Source organism: Poecilia mexicana, unplaced genomic scaffold, assembly GCF_051168715.1.
Source record: "Poecilia mexicana isolate PSO_F unplaced genomic scaffold, ASM5116871v1 scaffold_17, whole genome shotgun sequence".
NCBI classification, from domain to species: domain Eukaryota; kingdom Metazoa; phylum Chordata; class Actinopteri; order Cyprinodontiformes; family Poeciliidae; genus Poecilia; species Poecilia mexicana.
The window spans coordinates 26,027,834-26,048,958 of NW_028263386.1; the positions used below are offsets into that span (position 1 = coordinate 26,027,834).

The 21,125-nt window shown below is 41.4% G+C and overlaps 3 protein-coding genes across 3 annotated transcripts in view; 2 read left to right on the forward strand and 1 right to left on the reverse strand.

Annotated features, from left to right (window-relative positions):
• The window catches only part of LOC106918809 (complement factor H-related protein 5-like), a 37,282-nt gene extending 35,446 nt beyond the window's left edge, over window positions 1-1,836 (forward strand). The window contains exons 13-14 of the mRNA XM_088014844.1: window positions 1,485-1,510; window positions 1,660-1,836. Of these exons, the coding sequence (XP_087870970.1) occupies window positions 1,485-1,510; window positions 1,660-1,671 (38 nt within the window). The 3' untranslated portion in view covers window positions 1,672-1,836. The remainder of the gene's footprint in view (window positions 1-1,484; window positions 1,511-1,659) is intronic.
• A 970-nt stretch (window positions 1,837-2,806) lies between these two features.
• On the reverse strand, window positions 2,807-10,350 carry zbtb41 (zinc finger and BTB domain containing 41). Its single transcript, XM_014988823.2, has 11 exons — window positions 10,036-10,350; window positions 6,880-8,058; window positions 6,528-6,735; window positions 5,879-5,948; window positions 5,574-5,721; window positions 5,322-5,451; window positions 4,729-4,824; window positions 4,487-4,593; window positions 4,268-4,373; window positions 4,070-4,158; window positions 2,807-3,970 (listed from the first exon to the last, which is right to left on the reverse strand). Exons 2-11 carry the CDS (start codon window positions 8,021-8,023, stop codon window positions 3,333-3,335), a joined length of 2,736 nt encoding a protein of 911 aa, XP_014844309.2. The 5' UTR covers window positions 8,024-8,058; window positions 10,036-10,350; the 3' UTR covers window positions 2,807-3,332.
• On the forward strand, window positions 10,151-20,564 carry LOC106918801 (protein crumbs homolog 1-like). The gene is made up of 9 exons (XM_088014845.1): window positions 10,151-10,188; window positions 11,838-11,901; window positions 12,841-13,849; window positions 16,774-17,324; window positions 17,404-17,569; window positions 18,709-19,624; window positions 19,777-19,818; window positions 19,910-20,032; window positions 20,266-20,564. Exons 1-9 carry the CDS (start codon window positions 10,151-10,153, stop codon window positions 20,516-20,518), a joined length of 3,162 nt encoding a protein of 1,053 aa, XP_087870971.1. The 3' UTR covers window positions 20,519-20,564.
• Window positions 20,565-21,125: the final 561 nt, after the last annotated feature.

A 21,125-nucleotide genomic window follows, 5' to 3' on the forward strand; every position in this document is an offset into this window, starting at 1 on the left:
GGTGATGTCACTTGTTATGATATTTATTGTGTTATTTTATTCAGTCACATGTAGTCCTGCGTTTCAACAAGTAACTATTTTAAATCAGGTTGTAATACCACTGTCCTTCATTTTGCACTTCACATTTACTTTAAATATTCAAAGTAAGTTGTGTATGTTTAAGAGAAAATTTCAAAGTAGAAAAAAAAATCAGCATGAAATGAATATTTTATGTTTTATTCAACACTATGAGAGAACGAACAAATGTGAAAACCTCCCTCTGCTCTGTTTGTTCCAGCTCGTCCTGCCAGATCCGGATCCACGGACACTCAAACTACTTTCGTATCCAGTACATAAGCACATTGATTTCTTCATTTATATTGCATGTATTTATCTAGAATGTAATCAAAATATCCATGTAAGTAATTCACACACATTTCTTATGAGCATGCAACATACAAAGCTGAGCCAGACAGAGGGTTTTGTTGATTGTGTGAGAGGATGTGTTAAACTAAGGAACTCGACTTTAACAGTTTTATGAACCTTTATTCTTCCTTTTCAGTCGATCATTGTGGAGAGATCCCTCATGTTCTAAACGGACTTCCTGTGCAACAGGAGCAACGTTATGTGAAATACAAGTGTCAGAACTTTTACAAGTTAGTGGGTCCTGAAACAGTGGTGTGTCACAGAGGTGGCAAGTGGTCCGAAGTCCCCAAATGTAAAGGTAAACGGAAAACAATACTAAAACTTTCATTTAAAAAAACAGATATGAAGAAAAGTGTTTTCTTCTTTTCCTTTTTTTGCAGAGGACTTCTGTCTTCTGAACACTGCAGAGTATCCTGATCTGACAAAAACTGGCAATATATATATCAGAAATGGGGAAACAGAATACCCGCAATGTGTTGATAGATGGACGTTTAATAAATACGTTGTGGCCCGGTGCATTGGAGGGAGACTCAGTGTATCCACATGTAAGTATCAGTGTAAGCACCAGTTAGATTGTTAGAACACTGGAGCAGACAGACCAACAAGTCATTAACATCTCTTACAGTTTCGCATCGTTGTGTTTGTTTGTTGCCCGTCATATTTTTATGACTGTGTATTAGGACCACCGTAGGTGGGGGGAGGAGTAAATTTCAGCCTAAAAAAAAAAAACCTCTTTCTACTTCACAGTTGTGTACCACTTTGTTCTGTCACATAAAATCTCAGTGGAGTATTTTTTTTTATGTTTGTGGTTATAATGTGACAAAATATGGAGAAGTTCAAGGGTGTGAATACTTTTACAAGCCAGTGAATGTTTACATGTTCAACACACCAGAATTGAAGCACCGGTTCATTGAAAGGCCTCTGCAGACCTTTGATGACAGACTGAGCAACGTTGCAGCAGGGAAACATGCAGGACACTGACTCAGCAGGGCTAAAGTTGGCCACAGCTGAAGCAGACATTGAAATAAAGGATAGAAATTCAAATGTATTTTTTATTTTTGTTTTTTTCTCTTTTTCAGGTTGCACCTGGACCACAATAAGATTTGTGAGTATTTGTGTGTTACTTAAAGATGTTTTTGCTCTTAATATTTCAGGCATTTCAAAGTACCCCTGTTAAAATTGTGTTATTTTTATGTATTTATATGTATAAACATCTAAAGCAGTTTTTCTTTTTCACGTCTTCACTGTAACCAGAATGCATGCTGAGGTACCACTGGGAAAAGATCTGGCTTCCCTGGGCTGAGCTGATGGACTGAGAACAAATGGAAACATGAACCCATTTGAAACAACCTGAGACTGAATGTGTTGCAAACGGCCAGCCTGGATATTTTTATTCTGTCCTAGCATACCAATAAAGTCCAATCTTGTCGATGTTTGTCTATGTCATTTAAAAGACCCTACATTTATTAAAACCAACAAAGGAGTCAGTCTGTTATCCAAACCAGGTCACTGTGGCACTGCAACAAATTTACTATGAACTTACTTGTACATCTGCATTTTCTTTACAAATATGTGCAAATCTTTGTCAATATTTTTATAATGTAAAAAAAACACACACACACACACACTTTTACAATTGTGGTTTTTCCATTAAATTAGAAATTAAACTAGAATCACACGTGAATAAGCTCATGCGATAAGTCATAACTGCAGAGACGGATGTAAACACTTGACACACTCATAATTTAGCCCTGGTGTTTATCAGCTATCAGCCAATCAGAGGAGACGTCAGCGTCTCTTTTTGGGAATTGGAGAGTCTAGCCACTTGGGAGTGGCTACGTGCGGCATTTTGGGAAAATAATTGTAGTCGGCGATTTTACAGAACACGATTCAACACGACACATAACTTTTATTAAGTGTGTGAAACTGGGAGAGCTCTGGTGGCGCCTGCTGCACGGTGTCCAAAAAAAGAGAGGAAAAACAAACCATCATATTCCTACTTTTTGACATCTTTGTCGTTTTCCACCAGCAGTAACATCCGGCTGTTGATCATGCGACTCGTGCGACGGGAAAAAAGTTTCCGTTGCAGTTTTTTGTAATACATTTATTTTGATACAGCTGAATAACGACCTCCTTCTAACACAAACTCCTTCTTTGTAAATCACGAGTTTGTTTTTTTTTCTAAATTGGCGTTTCCATTAAGCAAATTTATTTTCGTAATTTCAATTTGCACAATTCTATAGTTAATGGAAACAGTATACTCTCTTATTCTAACCTTTACACAATTCAGCAGGAATGTCCATGTCATCGCTGTTTCTAAATATAGAGACATTTCTACTTGTAAACAATACATATTGCACGTAACATAATACTGTCCCTCGTCAAAAAATAAGAGTTGTCCACAGGTTTTGATCTTTAATGGTGTTGTTTTATAATAAATTTACTTTAATGGCTTTCATTTCATTAAAAAAAAAAATAAAATTTATAAGTACAAAAAAAAACATTCTACGGATTAAAATTACAGAATTGCCAGTTTGCTTTGATTGTTCATGATGCAAATTAAAATTGTAATTATTTGTAAAGACCAGCTGTTAGGTTTTATTCAGCTAGTATTATAAGGATAAATCAGTCCAGTCCTGCACCCAACCAGGAGATGAGAACGTACCATTTGTTTAACAGAATAAAGTTCATCCATCATTAGTTTAGCTGCTAAAAAAACACTTAAAGTTTTAACTGTCATCAAATGAAATCTTCTAACCTGTTAAAAATTATTATACTAATAAATTATATAAAAGATTAGATAGAAATAGTAAAGAATAAGTCGATGTGTTTACATCTGTCTTTGGGTGTTACTTTTGAATCAAACCGGGTCGGGTGCCGTTCATATAGTTTTTGTCCTAAATCTGCACATTTTCCACCGGATTCATTCATCGGTGAGTGTGATCAGAGTTGGAGATGGTTTGAACAGAGGAAGCAGAGTCCAGGCCCAGCAGCGTCCCCAGGTACGACTGCTCTCGAGGGTCCAGCATCTGATCGGCCCTTACAGGATGGACGATGTTGGCCGGCTGAGGGGTCAGGGTGTACTTCTCTAAGAAAGCCAGATCTGTTGCTGCCTGGTAGCCGGGGTTCTGCTGCTCCTGCTGCTGGCCCTGAGCCTGAACGTTTACCACGCTGTGGGTCTGAGACGAGAGAGAGGCGGCCCGGTGGGGGTGAAGGTCTCCCGGACCTCCTGCTGCCATGGGGACAGGGACTAAAGTGACGGGGATGCAGACGGCGGCCGGGTTGGAGGCGCTTCGCGGGGCCAACTTGGGGTCAGAGTGGTACGTCTTTGAGGTTTCCTCAAAGGGAGTAGAGGCGGCTTTGTCCTGGCTGGGGGGCGGCTTGGTGAACCTGGCGCTGTGCACGTGGTCCACGTGGTACTTCAGCTTGTCTTTTCTCTTGAAGGTGGCGCTGCAGTGGGGGCAGTTAAAGGGACGGGCGTCTGAGTGAATCACCATGTGCTTCGTTAAGGTCTTCTTGATTCGAAAAGTCTGATGGCACTCAGGGCATCTGTGGGGTTTCTCACCTGCGGATCAAAGACCATCCACGCATTTAAAGAGCAGAAAGTGTTTCAAGTGTCCTGCCAATCTGTAGTTTTTAAAGTCAAGCCAAAGTCATGATTTACCTGAGTGAGTCCTGAAGTGCATCTCCAAACTGGACTTTCCTTTAAACTCTTTCTTGCAAACCTCACATTGATGCACAGCAGTTTTATATCTGAGAGAAAAAAATAATACAGATGGAAGCATAAATCAAACCTTCGGGGCAAAGAGAGGGAGAGTGACATACTAGTACAAAACATAAATCTGTGATATGGATGATGTACTTCTGCCAAACTTTCTCTCCTAAATGAACACTTTTATAGTGGACAGTTAGATGATCGTGGCGCCTGAAGCACTTCCCACATTCTTCACACTGGTGTGCTTTCTCACCTAAAAACAAACACAGACTGCACTGAACTCACCATCAGAGAGAAATGAGAACCAAAGGTCTGGGTGGACAAGACAAAAGCTGAATTAAGGCCTGCCGCCTCTTAAACACTTACCAGAGTGTATTTTCTGATGCTTGGTCAGGTGATCGTGGCGTATGAAGGTTTTCCCACACTGGTCACATTCGTAGCGCTTGTCATCATGGTGGACTCTGAGGTGAAGCCTTTGCAAATACAAACAGCCGATTTCTTTTTTGTTTTGTTTTTATCACCAGAACCAGCCATACTGAAAGTCTGAAGTGTTTGTGATCAAGAAGGAGATGTGGTTTTCTAAAAAAAAAAAAAAAAAAACCTCCCACCTGTAGGAGCTGCTGTGACGGAAACTTTGCCCACAAATGCTGCAGAGATGAGGTTTTTCTCCACTGTGGATACGCAAGTGTTCCCTTAACGTCGTCCTGAAGGGAGACAGAATAAATAAATTATGGCTTCGCTATTTTGTTCAGATTACAACCATAAACTGGAGCATATCATTTTGGGATTTTATGCGATACACCAACAAAGTGGTGACAAATGGGGGCAACTTTTGTTTGTGCATTTGGAGTCGGACCCCCTTTTCCTCTGACACCACTAAGTAAAATCAATCGCAGCCAATTTGGTTTCAATTGTCAAAAGACATCTAACATAATTAAGCTAAATGACACACGGGTGGGGCTTCTGAAGGCGATACATTATTTACAAGTGTGCTTTTAAAAGGGGGGGTGAATATTAATGCAAGCACAAGCATTTTTTTAATGGATAAAGAAATCGATGCATTCTTTTTCTTCATCTTCAAATTTAAAGCTGCAGTTGCTGGTATAAGTAAAAAGGAATGTTGATTATAAATGTAAATGCAAAAAAAAAAAAAGCTTTTTATGGCTTTTATGCTCGGGGAGAATCTGAGGTGAAACTGTACCTTTCCCTCACTGATTTCCCACAAACAAAGCAGGTCCACTTTCTCTTGCCTCCATGTGTGCACTCTATGTGCCTCTTCTTGTTGCCGGTGTCGTTGAACTGACGTCCACAGATCTCACAGGGAAATGGACCTGCACGTTGGAGAAAATAAAAAAATCTAATTAAATAAAAAACATCTTCTACACCATTTTTTTTAACATAGATTGTAAAGATTTTGACCAGCAAAAGCAGAAGGCGTTCTGATGTATCTCACCCAAGTGATATTTCTCTTGGTGCTTCAGCCTTGCAAACCTGGACTTGAAGTACTCGTCACAGAATGAGCATTTAAAGGGCCGGTCCTGAGTGTGCAGGATCATGTGCTCCTGCAGGTGAGGCCTGCGGCTGAACGTCTTCGAACAAATCTGTTGGACAATGTACGGGTGATTAAGATTCTGAATTTCATGCAGTGTAAGATTCGATTACGATCTGCTTTACTCATCCAGATCGGTGTGCGCCAACATGATTTGGAAAATTTACAAATTTACTTCTAGACGTGTTAAGTTACTAGCTGGTTCTTACTGCACATTTCCAGCCTTCGCTCTTCTTTTTCCTCGCAGCAAAAAACTCCTGTGTGTGATCGGGATGAAACCTAGAACAACAGGGAAACATAGTGAAAGTGGAGAGGGTTCGGGTGGACCATGAGCTTCTTGCTTGGTCATGTGACAGTCAGAGTGATGCAGCGCAGGATTATGGAGATTTGACTGAAGTATAGAATCTATGTCGGCAGTGTTTTTTTTCCCCACGTTATCGAGAGGATAGAAAAATATAATATCAGTAAATATTAGTTGTCATCCATAACAACAATGTTAATGTCAGACATCAATATTTGCCCAAACTTTCATGTAGGTGCATCCCTTGTTTACATATCACTTAAACTCAACATATGGAAAAACTCATCTTGCCATATCTGACTACATTTTACATAAATCAGAATCAGACACGTTGGCTATGTCTGGGTGCACAAACAAGGAATTTGACTGTGGTTTCAAAGTCAAGTAACTTTCAAAACAAAGTTTCAAAGTTACTTGAATATCATACCATATCTTTTGGCATGATGACTGAACAGAAGTAGGAGCATTGTGTTGAGACAGACCGCCACAAACCCCCAAAAGATCTCTGTAAAACCAAATGACTACAGGTCGATCGACCGGACAGGCTTGTGTTTTACCTTCTGACGTGCTTGGCCAGAGTTTTCTTGCTGGCATGGAGTTTGTTGCAGAAGGGACACTTGTGCTCCTTCTTTGGAATAGGAGCATCGCCTGCATGCTTCTTCTTGTGCACCGTCAGGTTGGACTTGGTGGAGTAGCACTGGAGACATATGTCACACTGGAAAGGCTTCTCTCCCGTGTGGACTCGGGTGTGACTCTCATATTTCCCTACAAGTCCAGAGAAGGGAAATCAAGCCATAGATTCTTTCAGGCGATTATTGATTGTCACCAAGATGACAAGAGACACAGAAACTCAAATCTACATGCTAAAGACATGAGGAACATTCTAAATCCGACTCCGAGGGAACCAACCTGCACGATCAAAAGTCTTCTCACATTTGGGACACTTGAGAGTCTTTTTGCTGGATGTTTGGATGATAACTGGAGCCAAACCTTCAGGATACTCTGGACTCTGGTTAGTGCTTGCTATTGGAGGCATGTGAACTTCCCGATCTTGCCCGGATGGGGCCTCCATTTTGTCAGTGTGCGAACCTTCCTCTAAAGCCGCCCTGTCATTTCCAGAAGCCTCACAAATGTTCTTCTGCGAAACAGCACCCATGCTACCGTCTTGCTCGTCCTCCTCGGTGTCCTCCTCCATCACGTCATCGCCCTGAGATGCTTTGGGGGTCTCTTTCACGACCCGATTAACCTCCAAAATACCGTCCACTTTCTGTTCATCTGGTCTCCCTGGTGATTCAGCTCTTTGTTGCTCTGTAGGACTGCTGATACAGTACTTTCCATTGTCTTTCTTATGTTTAGAGGGTGTTTTTCTTGTACAAGCTGATCTCCGTGTGGTACCACTTTTCGGACATGTTTTCACCTCACTACCTGAAGCTGGATTAGTACTCTCAGCAACTCTGTGCTGCAGGGAAATTTTGCTGTTTAGGGTGCTCTGGACCTCCATGCCCGCCCCAGCAGCATCACAGGAGGGAATTTCTATCTCAGTTTCCCTCATCTCTCCCTGGGAAGAGGTAGCTTTCCCGTCCTCACACAAGAGCTTTAATATGTCCATCATATCCAAGAACCTGGCTGCTTCAGCTAGAGCTGGGAGGTCCGTCTCTGCAATGACACACTCTGATGTGTACAGGAGGCCGAGGAGATGCTGGAAAACTGAATCCTCCACGTGGTCCAGAGTGACGTGAGTCATTGTTCCCGAGCTCTTGGAGAGCTCTGCATGAAAGTAGCTGCTCCCGTGGGCTAGGACGGCTTTGTGGGCTCTATAAACCGTCCCACCCACCAACACGGACACATCGCAGAACCTCTGCCGGGTCCGGTCTTCGTTCAAAAAGGCAAGGAGGTTGTCACTGTGCTGTGACATAGTGAGGCGTCTGAGAGGAAGGGACGAATCCTGGACTGTTTTGGAGTTCAATGGGACACTGCACTCCTCTGCAGCGGATGAGTTTGTCACCAACCTCCCGCGCTTTGGAAGAACCATGCTGTTGGGCTTTTTCTTCATTATGGAGATGAATGTCGGGGTACAATTGATCAGTGCTGTAAAACACAACAAATACAATGAAACTGGACATTGGAGTTGATCACAAAGTTTAGTTCTGATGACTTTGACCAAAGCTGGACAGAGGCATAACATAAATTAAGTAGCTGCTAAGGACTCCTAAGCCAGCAGGAGGCACCATGAGTCTCTTGACATTTCTCAAAGAGAATAGACCTCAAGACGTCTTATTTGAGATCGAGTGGGTCAGGAAAGCTTCAATTTAAACTTGCAGTGACTTTTTCATACCAGATTGATGCATTTGTTGATTTGAATCAGTAAATGTGTCACTTGTAATCATACAACCAAAATTCTTTATGATTATGCTAACAGAACCATTGTACTGATTTAGTTATTTCTACAGCTTTTGTGTGTGCTTAGGTCACAAATAAAACAAATATAACGGTTTAAATCTTGACAGCGAGTTGAACAGTCTTCTGAAGCAAGCTGTCTCTAGTAGCTGGGCACCATTATTATAATGAGATCTGAAAACAGTTATGTTTCAAAGCTACTAAAAGTTTCTGTCACAGTTTGTACAATTACTGTATGTCTAATGAGATGTCAGACAAAATTAGCGAGTTTTTTCCTGCCATTTGTACCATAGAGTAACAGAGCGCTGCCCATCCCCACATATTGTTACGCTCTGTTGGTCAGCTGGCTGAAAGAGGGCTACGCTGGTTTTCTCTTCATTACAAGAAAGAACAAAGAACAGGGAGTCATGGTGTGAAAACTAAAATCAGATGGTCTGAGTAATTATACAGAAAGCATAAGTTTGTTAAAGTCCAGATTTAAAACGGTGAGGTGTGATATACAAAGAAACTGCACCTTGAAATCTACAGCTGTATTCAGCCAATTTCTACATGTCTTTAATGTATTGCAATAAAACTTAAAAAAGTAAATGTTTTCGATAACATTATTACTAGAGGTAAACCAGTCAATTACCAGTGTTCAGAATCAGCTAACTTTGCTGTAATTTGCTATGTAAATTACATAGCAAATTACAAAAGAAAAAAAAAATTTTTTTCTTTCCACTAGTAACAAAATGTATCAAAGCTTTGAGCATTTACAGTCTGTAAATGTCCAAACATGTATTTTGTTGGAGGTTTTTAAAGACCTGGTAAAGGTAAGGGGCATACGCTCTAATGAATAGATAGACAGTGTTTTATTTCCTTCATTTTAGAATACAAAGCTATAACTTGCATTAAAAAGACATTTTTAAATTTTACAGTTATTAGACAAAGAAAAATCTGAATAAGCAAATCAGCAAAGCCTTATCTAGCCATTTCTAATTCCTGCAACAATGTGTCTATTTGGCTAGGAATATCTTCATGTACATAATGTGACATTTTGGCAGTTTTTGCTCATAAGGTACTTACCAAGACACAATTATTATATCATTCTCTAGTTAATTTTCTGACAATTTTCTTCTATTTTAGTCCACTGAGGGCTCTCTAATTATTAGGTATCATGTGTTGGGCTACAATGTGATGTTTGCTGCTATTTAATGGCTTTGCTGATCACCTAAATCAAATTTCGCTTTGGACCCAGACAAATGTGGTTAGGGTATTAAAAGCTTTGACACAATTCCTAAAAGGTAGGTTACTTAAGTAAAACAGTGCTGATAGCAACAGCAAAAGTATAACATTGTGGCCAAGTTTAAATAAAATGTAACAACAGCTTAACAATGTTGCGTAGTAACAACGTATCATGGACGCTTGTTACATTGTTTGAGTTATTTCTTGTCGGCAGCCTCGCAGAACGAAGCGCAACCGACAGTCAGCGTAGTTAAGTCAGCTTAATTCTCGGCAATAATAACGGTTGTGTGTTTACAATTCCCCCCTCCACCTCAAGGACCCCCCTAACATTATATTGTGAGTGAGGCGGGCGGGCCCCCCTCCGAGGAGAGCGTCGACAAACGACCTTTATCGTTAACTTAATGAACTCACATTGTTATCGGGACGTATTAATAATATTCTTACCAAATACGGGTGAGAGGCCTCCATATTGCCGTTTTTAGCGCAAAGGAGTAATAATGGGAAATAAATAGAGGGCATAATAATTTCCCGACCCTCTCGCTGAAACGCCCCACCAGAAATGTCGGACGCCGAAACAAAGCGCTCCCCCATTGGCTGGTGCGGCTATTGTCCTTCTGTCCAGACGTAAAGTTGCGTGAAGCTCAATGAAACGCCTTAATACCATATGACAACACTGAGTCCGTTCCTGTAGTTAACATGTTACGCGATTACTGACAAGCTCAACTGTGCTGACATTTGGAAAGCTTCCGTGGTCACAAAAGAATCATGGGTAATGTAGTCTGAAGGATATCAGACTAGTTGAAGTTATGCTGCCTTCCGTTTGCCTCGGAAATTTGAATTGTGACGCCACGCCCATGTATATACTGTTTTCCATCTAAATAAAAATGTTTTTGAATGATCCTCCATATTTCTCCAAGCTTTATATCACCACCCCTTATGTTAAATAATGAGTTAACTGTGGTAAAATTGTTGGTTCATTTTCAGTAACTAAACTCAGATTGGTTTATTGTCAGCGCAAAAAAACTTAGATGATATTATAAATGTCAATTTCTTATTCAGAATTTTTTCCTCTTCTTCCCTGAGAAGAATAATTAATGTTGGATATCCATCCATCCATCCATCCATCCATCCATCCATCCATCCATCCATCCATCCATCCATCCATCCATCTAGGACAGGTGGTCGATTTATTGCAGGGCCACACAAATTAATTATTAAATATTAGTATTACAGCTAAGGAAATTGTCTGAACGTCCTTTCTTTAAACTCATGAGAGTAATAAACGTTGCTAAATATTTCTTTTAGTTTTAATCACTCCTAGTAAAATTTTGATAGGTAATTTCTTATTCAGAAAACATTCTCTTTATCAATGGAGTAGAAATATGACCTGAGAGTTTTCCTTACATATAGTTCTTGATGACATTAATAACATGTTCCTGGAAGTTTTTTTTATAACCTTTGTCTGACATATACAGTTTAAGTATCGATCTTTATGATAAACGCACAAAATCTTGTGTATTAAAACAAGGACTTTGTGGTGCTTTCGGACCACAACTTTGAAATCCAGTCAGCGTCACTTACATAACAGCACATTTTGGTTGTGTTTGACGCGTAGAGGTGCTGGAATTAGCCGGCTCCGATGCGCCCCTCCCCTCTCCAACACGTTTAACATGTAAGACTACATAAGTGCATTAGCTTAATCTCTTCTATCTAACATGCAGCGATCCAAGCATTTCAGTTAACACACACACATGCATTAAGGGAAGCAGGGGTGGAAGACGATGGAGCTCCATACACACGTGTTCTCCAGTAAGATCTGAAACGAAGATACTGGCCAACATTTAACAATCTGGAGGACTTGCAAAGGACAATGTTGAGATTCAACATGCGTGTGTGGATCCTTGTGTTGCTTTCTGCAGGTAATGTTAAATGATTTATGACCAGAGATTATTAATTATCAGTGGCATATTTTTGCCTGAACAGGTGTGTCAAATTAAGGAAGTAGTAAATTGTTTCGTTTCATTGTCATTTGGCCTGAGTTTGTATTTGTGTATTTTTGACTATGTACAAAAGTTTTGCAATGGGATCTTGTAGTGGTCTTGAGTTTGACTGGGCCATTCAAAAATATGAATACCTGAACCTGGTAGCTGTGGTCCTGCTAGAATCTCTACCCCATTTTCTAGTCTTTTGCACCCTCTAATAGGTTTTCTCCCAGGATTGTATTTAGCTTCTGTCCTTCTTCCCAGTAACTCAGACGATCTTCCCTGCGTCTGGGGCAAGCATCCTTTCAGCACGAATGCTACACTCAAGGTGAACGAGACAAGACATTTTATATGAATGCTGAAAAGTTTCATTTTTTTTTATTGAGAGTATTGACTTCCGTGTTTGCTGTATCCACTACTTTGCTTTTGGGAAACCTTAAGCAATTTCCTACTTTCTTTCAACACTGATTTACCTCTTGACACTCCTTCATAAAGGCCAGTTTTTTGGATTGCGCAACTTCTAGTTGTCCTGTGAACAGATTCTCTCTCCAGAGCTGAGGATCTCTGCAGCGTCTCTAGAGTGAATGTGGGCCTGTTGGCTGCTTCTCTGATGACTGCTCTTTCAGTTAAGATGGCTGACCTTGGGAGGTTTACAGTTGTGCCATATTGTTTTGCTTTCTTAAGGTAACTGAGTGCGCCAGATTTTTTTTTTAGCAGATTGAAGGAGGCTGAATAGAAATGCATGTCGCTTCTTTTCAGATTTTGAATTGCAAAAACCATGGAAAATTATGAATACTGTTTATTCCACTTCACAATTAAGCACTTCTTTGTTTTGGTCTACCATATCATGTCAAAATAAAGTGCATTCACAAAGGGCTTCCATAGGTAGGACCTGATTTTACTGGACACCCACAAATTTCTGGTTTCTTTACTTTTTTTTAGCAAATGCATGTTTTTCAAACATTGTACTTTATATAATTATAATAGGCCTATATGAGGTGAGTTGCATGCACATATTAAGATTATAAAAAAATACTCAAGTATTTGAAAATTGTGAAGTTAATGTAATTTTTTGGGGGAACAACATAGAGCTATAGAGGACATATTAAGCCTACCATAAATCAGTTTCTAGTTGATAGGACTACATATTAATATGCTGTAATTTGCATTAGTAAAATAATTTTTCTTTAATGGGTAGAGTACGAAAACTGTCTCCAGCCCAGAAATCTACATCTGTGTAAATATGGTCTTGTTTGTATGAACATAGATATTGATTTGTCTTTTGTTTTTTTTTATTTCTCCAGGAACGCTTTACAGTGAGGACCTTGGTGGATGCGAACAGCATCCGTGTCAAAATGGTGGACTATGTGAAAGCTACTCAGGAGGATTCCGTTGCCTTTGTTCGCAGCAGAGCCAAAATGGACGCCTGTATGGTGGAGAGAACTGTACAATTCCCCTTTCGGGCTGTGATGAAAGCCAGTGTGAGAATGGAGGAATATGTTCTCCCTCGTTTTCAAACAATAAACACTCCTACTCGTGCATCTGCCTTCCAGGTTACACAGGGCCAAAATGCCAGACCTCCACCACATTCTCATTTGAGTCACGGGGTTATATGTATATCGACACCAAGCAACTGGACCCAGAATCTCCCCTTAATGTGACCTTCAGCTTTAGAACAGAGAACCCAACAGGTACTCTTTTGCAGCGTAGAGTGGATAACTTGCTCCTCACCATCGAGCTGATGGATGGACAGCTGTGCCTCTTCAGCTTGAGAGATCAAGGCACCAGCACTCTGGTTCAAGAACTCCCAGAGTATTTGTCCAACAACAAGTGGCACACAGTTGAAGCATCTCTGGGTGGTGTGGTCAGTCTCATCAGGTTGCTCTGCAGTAAGGTGAGCTGCACCAAAGACTCAGGTGTCGAAGTCCAGCCGATGGATCAAGCTGCCGCTCTGCCGGAGCCAGGAGTTGTTCAACAAAGCCTCTTTGTTGGAGCCATTGGTTGGAACAGGGCTTCAGGTAGAGTTGAGGATGGAGCAGAGGATCCACCAGCCTTTCTAGGCTGCTTTAGGGATGTCTTAGTAGATTCACGACTGGTGCTGCCAGGTGACGTGCCAAAAGATTCAGACGTCCAGGCGAACATCGTAGCTGGATGCAGTGACAGAGACAAGTGTGAGGAGAGCCCATGTCAGAACAGAGGGCGGTGTGTGAGCCAGGGCTGGAGGAGGTATGCCTGTGAATGCCACAGGCCGTATGAAGGAGACGACTGTGCAGAGGGTAAAATAAAACACACACACACACACACACACACACACACACGCACACATGTTTGCGTGGCTATCTTTGTGGAGACTTTCCATTGACTTCCATTCATTTCTACAGCCCATACCTTACCTTTACCCTTTTCCTAACCCTAACCATCACATACCTAACCACAACCCTAACCAAAACTCAATTCATACCCTTGTGGGGACCAGGCTCCGGTCCCCACAAGGAGCAATTGGTCCCCACAACGTAGTATATGTCAGGAAAATCATCCCCACAAGGTATTACACATGCACACTCGCACACACACACGCACACACACACACACCACACACATACAGACACACACACACACACTCCACTCAGTGCCTTTCAATAGTCTTCACATCCTTTGAACTTTTCTGTTTGCTATCACATTACACCCACAACTTCTTATTCAGTTTATTGTTTAGGATTCCTAGGTGACAGAGCAGCACAAAGTAGTGAATAACTGCGGAAGGAAAATGACACATGGGTTAATACACATGTTATTTTCAATACAAATTTGAGATTCAGTGTTTTGTAGGACCATCTTTTTGGGGTATGTGTCTCTCAGCTTTACACATCTGGAGAATGCCTGTGAATATAAACGTTCAAGCCTCACCAGAGATTCTCAATTGGACTTTGACTGAGCCATTCTAACATGTGACTATGCTTTGATCTAAATATTTTCATTGGATGTCGGGGCCTTAATTGTTCTTGTGGACAGATTCTTCAAACTTGAGGTCTGATTAGTGTTCCCCTTAATTTCTATTCAATTAAATGCACTCCCACATCTTGGTGAGTACACCAAGATGGTGGATTAAAAACCATGTATGATTGTTCATACATGATTCCAATTCACTATTGTGTTCTCTTTATTATAGGGGACCATTGTGCTGCAGCTTTTGGATGCATCTGTACTCCAACGCACCTCAATCTAGTGAAAGGTTTTCAGACCTTTGCAAAACTTGCTGACATACCAAAGAGGTAAATTAGCCTTTTGATTCAGGTGTGTTGGAGCGGTGATGCATCCACATTTTGCAGGACTGGAGTTGCAGAGTTCAGGTATCAAATACAATGGTTGTAATGAGACAAAACTTCAACTATTTCTACAAAACACAACACAATGTTTCAGTCAATTATTGAGGACTTTCATGTTGCCTCTGGATTTAGTTTTTTATTTGACGGATCATTCATTTATTTTATTCATTTATTTGACGGTGTGTGCATGTGACTCCGGTATGCTCACCTTTAGTAATGACCCAACTGTAAGCAGAATTACCAGAGGCTGTTAAAGCAGGTAAAGGTTAAGTCCAGTCTTAGCAGGTGTCACATCAAGAAGTCTCAATGGATCGCTTTAAAGGCAGCCACTCACCGGGGTAAAGTTAGACAGCAAATTTTAAAGGAGCTTATTGGGTAAATGGAAATAGCCCAAAGTCCAGTCAAACAGATGTCAAATTAGAAACTATTTACTTACACCTGCAGCATGGATTAAAAAAACGTGGCTTTCACTAATTGACCGGGAATGCTCTCAGCTTGCCAGATCAGGGAGTCTTAAACGTCTGGAACACGCCGAGGTGTCTTCTTTAAAGGGCAAATTAAGAAATTTCATTATTATATGTGTGTCATTTCATTGTCAAACATAACTGTCAGCAAATTACCTGAGTGAAGCCATGAATAATGTCATCAGCAACTGATTGTTTTGTTTAGCTAACATACATCTTAAAATTTCTGAAAAGATTGGAATAAAAAGAAAAAAAACACTTTAGAATCAACATTTTATAAAATTTTCAGCTGGATATTAAAATGAAGAAGGAATCGGCAATGGGACAACACCTACATGGAAAATTATAGCCATATGAACCACTCAGAGTGTTTTTATGTTCACACAACTGCAAACAGATAGCAAGGCAACTTGGGGAAAAATGTGTTGCCCAATGGCACATCAACAAATGATAGGGGATGGAAGCCAGAACTGAACCCTACAACTCATCCCACTGAGTCACAACCTATGGAATACAAGGACCTAGTACTTGGTGTGATCAAAGGGGCACGTTTGCTGCTTCCACATTTTCATCTATAAGTTAGATGGTGTTGACTAAGCAAACTTGGTGAATTGATCATCAGCAACAAGTGACCATCTCCTCAAAAGTAGGAGTTTAATCAGTTGATCTGGACAGTACAGGTAAGTGTTAACACAATAACCTTAGAAAGGCAACTGTAAATGCCCACCAATCTAGGATGGGGTACAGAGTGATTTCAAAAATGTCCATCATTTTACATCAAGATATTTTCCACAAGTGGAGAACATTCAGGACAGCTGCCAAACTTTACAAAAATGGAGGTCCTCACAAATTCACCCCAATCTAATCAGAGAACCTGCAAATCAAATCCAAAGATTTTATCTTAGATTTAGGCCCTAGTTAGTATGCTGATGTTGAAAGCATAGTCAGACAATGACTGAGGTATGTCTTGTATGAAAAAGCTACCAAGCCTCTCCTTGTTAACAAAAGAGTCACAAGAATTCTAGACTAATGTCCTTTGGACAAATCAGACCAAAGTAGAGATGGAAGCCAAACTGAGCAACTGAGTGTAAACGTGACCAACAAGTGTATTGGTGAGGTGCCACATGACAGCAAATCTGAACATCAGAGAAGCTTCTGCACAGCAAAGTAAGAGACTGATAAATTCAAACGGGAAACAATTTCAAGGTATTGCTGCTAAAGTTGATCCAAGTTACACAACCACATAGCATGGCAGTTTTTAAAATCAGCAATAGAAGTTTGACATTTGTTGAGCATTTTAGCACCTGATACATACAACCCTGTAATTGAATGACAGTATACTGTTTATCATTTATGCTTTGTATTGAGTTTCCTTTGATGCCTATTTATCTGTTCATTCCTTCATTACAGAGTACATCACTGGCAGGTTTGGATACAAAGACCTTGAGAGTTACGCCATGTTCTCATTAGACAACAATCCAGGGGTTTCTGTAGTTATATCCATGTTCATTCGCACCAGACAGTCCAGTGGTCTGCTTCTCATCCTGGCCAATACCACCAGCCAGTATCTTCGCCTATTCCTGGTGGACGGCAGGGTCAAAGTTCAGGTCAACAACTTTGAGACTCTTGTCAGTCAGAACACTGTCAACAATGGCCACTTCCACCTGGTCGCTGTGAAGCTGGAAGGAACTGCAGCCACTTTGTTCCTGTCAGCTCAAAGCCAGGGTTCTATGGCCATCAGGCGTGTCCAAACACATCCTGACGATTTGGTCTTTGTTGGAGGTCTACCAGATTCAAGGGCCTCGGCTTCATTTGGTGGCTACTTCAAGGGATGCGTCCAGGATCTGAGGATTAACAGTAAGCGCCTGCAGTTCTATCCAGTATCAACTCCTGTGGAGTCGTACAACCTGGAGAAGCTTGTGGGCGTATCAGAGGGATGCAGCAGTGACAACGCTTGTGCTGTAAGATAAAAGCCATGCTTGTGATGTCTGCGCAAAATGAACCAGCCTTGTAATCTCATTTCTGTCTTTCACACATCAGGCTAACCCTTGTCTCAATGGAGGGGAGTGTTACTCCATGTGGGATGATTTTATCTGCAGCTGTCCCCCCAACACAGCAGGGCAAAGGTGTGAGGAGGTGAAATGGTGTGAGCTGTCTCCCTGCCCTGTTACAACCATCTGTCAGCCCCTCTCCCAAGGCTTTGAGTGTAAGTACCCTTTCCTCAAATATTACCTGTTACAACATAAGTGTTACAATGTAGGTACAAAGATCAAGAAGTCTTAAGAATTATATTCCACGGGGTGCTGCAATGGCACAGGGAGCACAACCCACATAATGAGGCCTTAGTCTTCGACGTGACTGTCGCAGGTTCAATTTCTGGTGACTTTTGCCGCATGTACTTCTTTCATTACCCACTTTCCTGTCAATTCACTATCAAATAAAAGTCACTAGAGGCAATACAACCCTTTTTTAAAAAAATAAATAAATAAATTACATTACACATACAGCCAGAATTTCTATTCCTTACCCAAAGCAGGATTCATAGACTTATTAATTACCATGTGGCTAATTGCAGGAGGTAACAGAGTTACCCATGCAGGATTCCCCTAAGACACGGTAATCCCTGGTCAGATTAGGTCTACTGGCACATGCTTGTGGTAGTATGTGATGACGAGATTTCTTGGTCACATGTTACTGATGAGAAAAGGAGGAAGGTGCTTCAGAAAATCTATTATAGCTCCTCATTTGGGTTTTGGGGATAAAGACTAATTTCTCTGAAAAATAACCAGCCTCTCTCATTACTTGTATAGTGCATACATGCTTTTGCATGGAACGCCTTGGGATGTCTCATTGGTGTAATAAAAGTATAATTTGGCTATTTTTTGTTTTTTCAGTCAGGGTTACTCAAGTCCAGTCCTCGAGACCCTCCATCCTAGCTAAATGGGCTGTTCTTGTATAGCACTTTATCAAGACCAGAGGATATCAAAGCACGTCACATTACATCCAGACATTAACTCATTCACAAAATGATGTGGCAAGTTACCGGATTGTGGCTACAGCTGACCTGGGGCAGTATGACAGTGGCGAAGCATCCCTGCTTCAACACACCTGAATCAAACAGCTGAATTCTGTCACCAGCAGTAACTCAGCTCTGCACACGTCAGGTTGCGAGTCACTCATTTGATCTAAGTGTGTTAGAGAAGGGAGGCATCTAAAGTTTGCAATGTGGTAGCTCTCAATGACTGGACTTGGGCACTCTGATTTTGGTGTATCAGACTCAAGTGTTTCAACCAAATAAGGTTGATGATGCCTTTATTTACAGTATTCTCTGTTTGCATGCCATAGGTTTGTCCAATGTGACGTTCCGGCTCGACAACAGCATTTTGTGGTATCACAGTAACAGGAAGATTAAGTCCAACCTCTCCAGTGTCTCCCTCAGCTTCCGCACTAGGCAGTCAGAGGCCGTTTTGCTTCATGCTCAGAGAGAGTCCAGTCACATAACTGTCTCTCTCCTTGACTCTCATTTGGTTATGGAGTTTCTGGGTAGGGCTGATAATGACTCTCTGAAAGTGACAGCACAAAGCCTGGCTCCACTCAGTGATGGTGAGTGGCACTTTGTATCAATCAGCCAGGAGAGACAGATCCCAACATCCAGGTGGATTATGGATGTAGATGGGCATCAAGAGTACATCAGTGTCTCCAGAGCAGCGGCTGGGGACTTTAACTTTCTCAGGGATGGAGCAGACATTTTCCTGGGTGGCCTAAGCCAGGAATCTGGACTGACCTTTTCAGGATGTCTAGGTCCAGTGGAGATTGGGGGTCTTCATTTACCATTCCATCTGGAGACAGAACTGAACCTCCCCAGACCTCAGGAGGAACAGTTTGTGAGGGGCAACAGCAATAATTCACCACAGTACGGATGCTGGGGAGCCACTGTGTGTGCTCCAAACCCATGCCAGAATGGGGGTATGTGTGAGGACCTGTTCAACCACCATCGATGCACCTGCCCCTCTGAATGGACAGGATCACTATGCCAAGACCAGACAGACACCTGCAACTCCCACCCATGTGTATACGGTAACTGTACTAACCTCTCCGAGGGCTATAAGTGTGAGTGTGAGCTGGGCTTCACCGGTGAACAGTGCGAGGTAGAAATGGATATGTGTGAAAACAGCAGCTGCAACTATGGCGCCACCTGCCTGAAAGGCTTCCACAGCTACACGTGTCTGTGTCCTCGGAACATGACAGGACATTTCTGCGAGTAAGTTTTACGCAATGAATGTAAAACTGCCGTTTCACTGTTTCTAATTTTTCCATTTATGCTGATTTATAGAAAGACTCATGACAGTGGTATTTAAGCAATTGCTAAAACATTTTACCAAGCTGTACTGACTCACAGCTTATCTCTTTCAGTGTTAAAATCCCTGAAACTCCGTGGTACATAGAGACAGATCCGTGAGTGCTTCTTCACACAAGATAAATGCTAAGGTTGCAAAGCCATCCAAGTACTAAAAGGGAAGCTGACACTATATGTGATCCTGCCTAGACTTCCTCAGTTGCCTGCCTCTTTCTGCGTGGGCACAAGATGGAACTACAGCTGCTTTAACGGAGGAAACTGTTCTGAAGTTGAGAACACCTGCTACTGCCTGCCTGGATTCACCGGTCAATGGTAGGACACGCAAAATGATGTTTGTCTTGGAACACTGAAGGAAAGCCGCTTAACCAAATAAAACTAAATTAATACATTTTTCATACATATTTCTAAATTCCTTTTGTTCTTTCAAAATGTTAGCAGACATCCTAAGTACTACTAAATGTCCTTATTTCCACATACATTATTTTCTGGTCAATCATGGTTAGCATGCATTTGTTTTTAAAGAAATATTTTTTGTATCCTTTCAGGTGTGAGAAAGATATAGATGAATGTGCCTCAGACCCGTGTATGAACGGAGGCTTCTGCATCAACTACGTGAACAGCTTCGAGTGCGTGTGCGACATGAACTACTCTGGCGTGTACTGCCAAATGGACGTCAGCGACTTCTACATGTACCTGTTCTTAGGCCTGTGGCAGAACCTCTTCCAACTCGTGTCCTACCTCGTCATCCGCCTCGACGACGAGCCGGAGATCGAGTGGGGGTTCCACGTCAACGATTAGACGAAACCAAATGGACCAAACTTCATGTAGATGGTCAATCGTTTATATACACCCGTTCTTTTTGTAGATTTTGTTCATTATGTTTTTGGTTGAGGGATTATGTCTTTGGACAGTTGCTGTGATGTATAACCGTATTGAGAAGAATTTGTTTTTGACAATCGATTACCTTCTCAAAAACTCAAATAATATCTGAACTATGACCTCAAATCCTAGAGGAGTTGAAAAGGAGGCTACGTGGATGTAGAGAGGGAAGGAGGAAGCTCAAATCATCTATCATCTCTACCGTCAATCATATCCCCAACTCCAACATCTCTCTGCCCGGCTTTCCAACCATAAGGCCAGACAGTCAAATGCATCGAGCTGCTTTGCTCATTAAGCTAGCGTACTAGCAAACAGAAGTGGCAAAAGCAAATGAGGTGGACTAGTAGTGCTTGTCAACAATTGCTTACGTCATCCAGCACAAGCTGATGTGGAATTTTGTCTCTGCTGTATGGATATTGATCTGTTAGCATGTCATGACAGTCTTGAGACCGTTATGCTGTCAGAGATCAATTCAGATTTGTTGCATGACTGACTGCTACCAGAGATCCTTCCTCCCCACATCATC

Excerpts from the sequence above, each read along its gene's own strand:
- zbtb41 (XM_014988823.2), bottom strand. The coding sequence starts at position 8,023 with ATGAAGAAAAAGCCCAACAGCATGGTTCTTCCAAAGCGCGGGAGGTTG. Across the intron at positions 6,736-6,879 it reads GAAGACTTTTGATCGTGCAG|GGAAATATGAGAGTCACACC; the intron begins GTTGGTTCCCTC and ends CTGGACTTGTAG. Across the intron at positions 3,971-4,069 it reads GCACTTCAGGACTCACTCAG|GTGAGAAACCCCACAGATGC; the intron begins GTAAATCATGAC and ends TTTGATCCGCAG.
- LOC106918801 (XM_088014845.1), top strand. The coding sequence starts at position 10,151 with ATGTCGGACGCCGAAACAAAGCGCTCCCCCATTGGCTG. Across the intron at positions 19,819-19,909 it reads TGGTACATAGAGACAGATCC|ACTTCCTCAGTTGCCTGCCT; the intron begins GTGAGTGCTTCT and ends GATCCTGCCTAG. Across the intron at positions 20,033-20,265 it reads CCTGGATTCACCGGTCAATG|GTGTGAGAAAGATATAGATG; the intron begins GTAGGACACGCA and ends GTATCCTTTCAG.